Source organism: Patiria miniata, unplaced genomic scaffold (genome assembly GCF_015706575.1).
Source record: "Patiria miniata isolate m_02_andy unplaced genomic scaffold, ASM1570657v1 HiC_scaffold_3, whole genome shotgun sequence".
In the NCBI taxonomy this organism is placed as follows: domain Eukaryota; kingdom Metazoa; phylum Echinodermata; class Asteroidea; order Valvatida; family Asterinidae; genus Patiria; species Patiria miniata.
The window spans coordinates 6,022,337-6,029,584 of NW_024037069.1; the positions used below are offsets into that span (position 1 = coordinate 6,022,337).

General features: G+C 43.4%; 1 protein-coding gene across 2 annotated transcripts in view; it reads left to right on the top strand.

The window, feature by feature from the left end:
* The window catches only part of LOC119737261, a 29,402-nt gene extending 22,394 nt beyond the window's left edge, over positions 1-7,008 (top strand). For both annotated transcript variants that reach the window (XM_038211460.1, XM_038211459.1), the window contains exons 5-8: positions 257-869; positions 1,642-1,918; positions 4,816-4,954; positions 6,433-7,008. In XM_038211460.1, coding sequence (XP_038067388.1) covers positions 257-869; positions 1,642-1,918; positions 4,816-4,954; positions 6,433-6,638 — 1,235 coding nt within the window. In that variant the 3' untranslated portion in view covers positions 6,639-7,008. The remainder of the gene's footprint in view (positions 1-256; positions 870-1,641; positions 1,919-4,815; positions 4,955-6,432) is intronic.
* Positions 7,009-7,248: the final 240 nt, after the last annotated feature.

Sequence of the window (7,248 nt, forward strand, 5' to 3'; positions counted from 1 at the left end):
CAAGTGTACAGTTGGCTCCTATAAAAGTTAACCCTTTTTTTAAAGAGAAAAGTCTCTTGTCTTTAAAGTCCAGCATTGGTAAATATTTGCAGTGTTGCTAAACTTCAAACCAGAGTTTGTTTTGGCTTCAAGTACAGTTTTGTTAACTTTTTGGCAGTTGTGTGTATAGTATTGCAACAGAAGTACAGATAAAAATGGTTCAGGATGATAAATAAATTTTTAGTAGTGGGTTTTAATGTCTGTCTTTTTTATGCAGATTTTCTTGAGTACCGGACCTCTAGTAGCAACCTGTTCAAAATTGCCAGCAACAACGTGCTTCTGGACCGTCGGCATCTCATTGAGGCCGCCAAGCAACTGACCACCGTTCCAAGCCTCTCCGACCAGCAAGACAGCCACTTCCGTGACTCCATGCAGCACTGGCAGGACCTGGGCCAGAAGTCCGTCGCTTCATCGGCATTCCTGGAGCACCTGCTCCGGCACGACCCCAAGAGCGACCCGGAGAATTTGCTGACCACGCTAGGGCTGATGGGATTGGTTCACTGTCTGCAGAACCCCGACGCGCCTTCAGCGACCATCCCCACCACCAACACCTACCTAGTCCCGTTCTTCCTTCCCCACGAGGTGCCGTCACCTTACCCTCAACCTCGCAACTCATCAGGCCAGTCCTACCAGCTCTGTCTAGACTTCCACGGCAGCATACCCCACGGGTTCTTCCTAGCCTTGCTGGTTCGCCTTCTCGCCAAGGTTCGGGAGACCCACGGTAGATGGAGTATCGACGGACCCAGCTCGGCACGCCTGAGCTTTGCCAACGACTGTGAGATGGACATAGTGTGCGATGAGCTGCAGAGTATCATCACTATTTCAGCAAGGTCAGTCTGGGTTTTGACTGTGACGCTTTTATTTTCTCTTCAGTCCACTACAGTTGAAGTAAATCATTTACTCAGCATCACAATCTTTTTGAAATGGTATTCAGTGCATATTCCGCTATGTGTGAGCAGCCGTCATCAAACAAAGATTCAACCAAATTCTTTTTCCCCCAAAAAACTGCTTTGCGTCAAAATATTTACTATCAATAAACAGTGGCATACCAATGATTTGGCTTGGGGGGGCCTCACAATTTTTTATTGTTTTTGTTTTTTAGAAGTTTACTTCTTTTTTTAAATGTTGCCCAAATGTTTTGGCCGCAGAAAAAAATTGTTGTTGTAGTTTTTGTTTTTTTTGTTTGTTTTTTTTGGGGGGGGCTATTTTGACATTGGTGGCGCCACGTACACCCTTACTGTACTACTCGAAAATAGGAGTCAAATCGTGGGACTAAAAAAAAAAATTTGACAACCTCTTGGGGGGGGGGGGGCTCAAGCCATAGGGATATGTGGGAATTGTTTTCATTTTGCTGATAGAACACACACCTTTTTTGTGATCTGTGGACAGAACTTTAAAACGATGGTTGTGTTTAAAATTCCATAACTTCAAAAGTACATGAGTGATTTGAATGATTCTGGTACTAAAAGAAAGATAATGAATTGGGCTTTCATATCCTAGATGTTGGAAATGCTACATGCAGAACTTCACTAAAACAGAAGTCCCGACATTTGGGTTTCGCTTTTTTTGACCCGCCCTGTATTGGTAAATTTATTCTCATAGGTGCAGTGTGACCTACAAACTGCTAGATCTTCTGGGCGCAATCACCAACATCGTGGACGATCTGAGGTCCGTCAAGTCCGACTTGCAGATCACCGTGGGCCCACCTTGCCCCCTACACCCCCACCACTGCGAGGTCAGGGCCGGGGAACCAGGGAAGACCCATGTGATAGATGTTGCCGGAGGCAAGGTGCCGGTGCCGCTATGGTGTGGGGACCAACAGTTGGACTTGTACCCTGAGGTTGACCAGTGGCTGCTCAAACCGGCTGATATTATGCAGGTAAAACAAGGGTACCAGAAACATTGAAATTGAAACAGTTTGTTGAACTGTTCAACATCAAACCGAACACGATTATTAAATTGTTTTCCCCGAATTAATTGCAATAATAGGATGTGAAAAGCTTGTTATATTCTAGTAATAAAAACTTCCTTGATCATTTAAAGGGTAGATACAACATTTGCGAACATAAAAAAACAAAATAATCAAATTATCTCGAAATGGCTTACTGGATTGCTAGAGAATGACAGTCCAAAGCATCCTGTAAAATCGTGGCTCCTGGTGTGCTGACATTTTCAAGAAAACTTGTATTTTTCCAACGCTGGTCGGCTGACCAGCATTGGAGAAAAGTTTTCAAAAAGTACTTTCATATTTAGTTATTCCGCATTTTCTTTGCAATTGATTACATACCTGTGAAGGGGTACAAGCCTTCTAGACTGATTCTCTGGCCTTAAAATCCCCCAAAGTCTATCAATTGCTTTGTTTCATCTTACGTGGGGTCAGGGAACTAGACTACAAGAACATGATTGGTTTTCTTGGATTTTCCAGCATCTCCAAACCAAAAACGTGAAGCAACTCAGTTTACCAATATTTGCTTTAACATACTAATCCTCCAAATCCATTTTTTTCTGAAAATTGCAGCAAAAGAAAATGTTGTGCATTCTCTTTAAATTTAATGTTGAATAAATATAACTTAGGGATTCTCTTAACAGGGGCGGATCCAGGAATCTTTGCAGGGGGGGGGTTTCATCAGTCCAAAATTGTGAAATGTAGACAGGTTTTTTTTCTCCGGACACTTGGCCTCCGAAAAGCAAAACAAAAATGGAAAATAAAGTTAAATGGGACACAAAGGTTCATTTTCAAGGAATGCATAAAATAAATTTCAACGCATGGGCCCTTTAACTCCTATTCTATGGGGTCCGTGCACACACACAAGGGCCTAACTTTGGTCATGTATTGTTTGATCCGTGAGGGTGAAGGAAGTTTGGGATGAAGTGCGTACATGTACATCCTGACTATGTTGATATTGTCATCTTTCATTTTCCTATGTTGTGGTGCATTTACATGGACATAGGCGTACGTGTACCTCGCATGTACTGAGTCCAGCGTTTGGTTGCAGTATGAGGAAGTAAACACCAACAACTTAATGAGAAAACCAGAACCCCAAACTGTGACATGAGAAATTTGAGGTCAGGGCAAAAACAATAACAAAACAGATGATCCTGTTTCGAAGTTTACAAAGGCCCGAAATACGTCAAAACAATTCCTGCCAAGTGAAAAAGATTGACAATTTTTTTCCCACGCTTGTAAGGCTTGTTTATTTTATTGCTCAGTAGTCAGCGTTCCAAGTATGGAATTTGTTTTTAACCACTTCGCGCTAGGATTATGTTGTCACTGACCGGACCCAGGCGTGGGATTGTTTTTCATGAACCTCGGTGCCAGACGGGTTTAGGCCGTCATCTGCGGGTAGCACACCCTCATATTTCCGGTTGCAGACAGATATTTCCGGCCTCGCTCGCTGCGTGTTTAGCCGTCACCCGTTCCGAATACCGCAAAACCTTTGCATGTATACACGTCATCCGACGTGAACTGGTAAGCGGACTGTGGAAGGCACTGTTTTAACCTAACTGATGATAATTGGACTTGATATGCTGTAGCATTTTTCTTTAAAAAAATTAATTCATTCACTGAACACATTAAAGACTTCAGTTTGTGTTTTTGTGACTTGTAAATGAAGTTATCTTAATGGCAAGATTTTACCAATCCAACCGACCAAAATGAACCTGAACGCACAACAGCAACCATTGAGCAAATACTTCACAATAAAAATCAACAAAAAGGTTGTCACAGTCATAGAAAAATCCTGGGATATCCTGAAATTTAAAGCTATCATTGGAGAGTCATGAAAAAGTCATGGTGGTGGTGTTGTTATTTTACAAGAAGTTATGGAAAGTTGATATAAAAGTCAGTCTTCCAGTGTAAATTTCACTTTACTATAATTCTTTGTTATGCATGTACTTGTGTGCATGTTCAGTGCACCATTGTGACACATTTGTGGTGCTCAGGTGTTAAACCTTTATTGTCTTGTCTTGAATTCCTTCAGAAAAGAGACAATCACTGCCCGGTATGTCTGTACATACATGTACATGTACATGTACATGTATACTGTATGTATTACAATGTACATGTATGTACATGTACATGTACATGTATATGAACCGGTATGTACTTACCGGTACGTGGTATTTTGGTTAAAGTTTCAAGGAGTTACTCTCATTTCTAAAGTTGGAGTCAATTGGAACCAAACTTGGGTCATAGATGCAACATGGGAACCTTCAAATGATTATGATGTCAAAGGTCACATACCAAGCTCGAAGGTCAACTGAGGTCAAGTTGTAAAATAGGCTGAAAATGTACAATTGGTCTCATTTCTAAAGTTGAAGTCCAATTTGAACCAAACTTGGGTCATAGATGCAGCATGGGAACCTTCACGTGGTAATGATGTCAATGGTCACATACCAAGGTCAAAGGTTATCTGAGGTCAAGTTGTAAAATAGGCTGAAAATGTACAATTGGGCTCATTTGAAAAGTTGAAATTGGAACCAAACTTGAATCATAGATGCAACATGGCAACCTTCATATGATAATGAAGTCAAAGGTCACATACCAAGGTCAAAGGTCACTCTTTAAAGATAATCGCGAAAGCAGGCAAGATGCGCGGTTCAAGAACTACCTTGTTTTTAATGTGATGACTGGCCAGAGTATTGTAAATAGGCTCCTAAGATGCTAAAACAGCAAAGGAATTGGTCTTGGAAAGCCCTTAAAACTCATGGAATTTCATTGTCAAATTCTGTGGGAAGCCTGAATTTGTATGCGTTCTTTTTATGGTCTTTTCACAGGTGTCCTTACTGCCCAGCCACAATCCCATCCAAGTCAGTCTGCGCACCCACGTTAAGAAGTGGCCCCCCGCGCTGTTCAACTGGCTGTGCAATCAGCTGAACGCGCCCCCTGTTGGCAGAGATTGGCAAGGTCTAGCAGGTAAGGCCAGTCTCGAACCCCCACCCTGGGGCTGTTCTGAATATATACCAAATATTCAAAGAATGGATCATCAACCGAATATTCGAATAGCTCTTTGCCGGTTCGAATACTTGAAGAAGCAAAAGAAGGGAAACAAACGCACGTACTCACATGACTGTGATGTTATTTTAATCGTAAAGTTGCGGCGCTATCTTGTCAGATGCCATTTTTTTATCGACGGCGGTTCATTGTTCCCCTCCTTTTAGCTCGTTAAAGCCCTTGACAGTCGTAAAATACTTACCATAAAACACTCCAGCGGCCCGTTAATATCGATTGCCGCGCGCACATTTTTAGCCGGCGTGCTTTGCGTGCAAATTTTGACCGGCGCGGCACACAGTTGCGGCTGGCACGTGTAAAATTTAATCAGCGAGTTTCGAATATTCAGTCAAATGCAGTTTCGAATAATTAAGTACAAAATTATTAGTTTAATTTAATTAGTTTAACCCTAACCGAACTCAACCCATCAAAGTTCAACAGCAGGTTTTGTCTAAATCTGTTGGCATAGGTACAGTACCCCTAAACAGATGTCCTTTTACATCGGGTTTTGGTATACCTCCAGAAACTAAGTCCAACAGTGCGTGTGTGTGTACAATTTCCCATGTGGGTGTTGGAATTTGCCTGAATAGGTACGGTTCCTAGTAAATTATGCTGGAAAGTTAGGGTTAATGGTTTGTTATCCCGATGCAAACGAATACGCAGGTTGTAAAACTGTGGACGCTGTGCATGAACAGTACATGGTAAACCTGATGACTACTGAGAGCTCTGCGGGAAGACCAATTTGCACGTACACCCTGGTTTGCGTGCGTGTGGCAGGAAGTACACTCATTAATGTTATTCCTGGTTGTGCAAAAACCGGTCATGTCTTTCCTGGAGTCCCTTTGTTAAAGGGGCGCTTTCCAGAAGCCTTTAACCCGTATATGCCATGTGGCCAGGGATCACGCCTAAAGTCATGATGCAAGCGACATTAACAATGCTGCAAAGCTAACAATTGTAATCAAGCGTCCGCTTCCCATTGTGGTTTAGTTGTTGGAGTATGGGCTCCGTGCACAAGTACCCCATCAACAGCCAGAAAAGGAGAGTTGGGGGTGACCTAGACTGGCTCCCAATCCATCCACTGTGTGTTTGGAATGTATCCAAAGCTATTGGAGGCGGGGATTAGTCTTGGAGACTATCGCAAGTTGAATTTAAACATATTTGCGCGCCGACAACACCTGATGTTCACACGAAGACGCGGTGGCTATAACTTTTGCACATTCAGGAAGTCATGCGTACGGTACTTCACGCGCGAACCAGAACAGTACGTGCACGCTGTGCTCCGTCCACGGAGCTCTCAAAAGAGGTAAAAACGTGTCCTCTTTTGTTGGCCCACGGAGCCCATACCAAAAAACTCTTTAACTTGAAGCTGAATTTCCCCTGTTTTTCCTCACTCGTCTTTTTAGGTGTACTGGGCTACAACGTCGGAGACGTCAGGATCTTCAAGCTCCAGAGGCAGAGCGTCTTTGATCCCTGCTGTTCCCTGCTCCTGGACTGGGGCCGGCATGCTGACTCCACGCTGGAAGCGCTGGTCCGGCTCCTGCACGGAAAACCCATGGAGAGGTTGGACATTCTGACGGATCTGCAGGAGAAATGGCGGATTGTGCAGTGAGCTGGGAAAACTTCCCTGCCGGAAAACCTTGGGAAAACTTCCCTGCCGGAAAACCTTGGGAAAAGTTGCCAATAGGAAACCTTGGGAAAAGGTAATGGCTCATATTTTTTTACAATGACAGTTTCCCAATGGAAAGCCAAGACTTGTCGAAAACGTTTTGTGAAACGTATGTAAGGAAAAAGAGTGGCTTTAAATATGAACACTTTCAATGTCTCGCTGTAGCACCTGACCACGCTACAATTGGCCATGGCCTCATGGTCTGGAGCATTGAATTTGTGGTCTGCGGGTAATTCTGCAGGTTGAGGATTCGAGTCCAGCCTGGGGTTATGGTGCATGTGCCCTTGGGCAAGGCACTTTGTCACTCATTGCTTCTCCCCACCCAGGAGTAAATGGGTACCTGTGAGGGCAGAGATGGTTATTGTGGTTGATTTTAGCTGCTTTGCGCCGAAATGGCAGCATCGAGCTGTATACTCCCCAGGGAGCCGAGATGGTCTTTGGAATGTTTCATTGGCCCAATGAGCAAATGCTGCGCCAGGAGTGTCACTATGTGACAGACATGGTGCCTTACAAGTCTCCATTATTATTATAATTATTATTAATAGTGATTTCC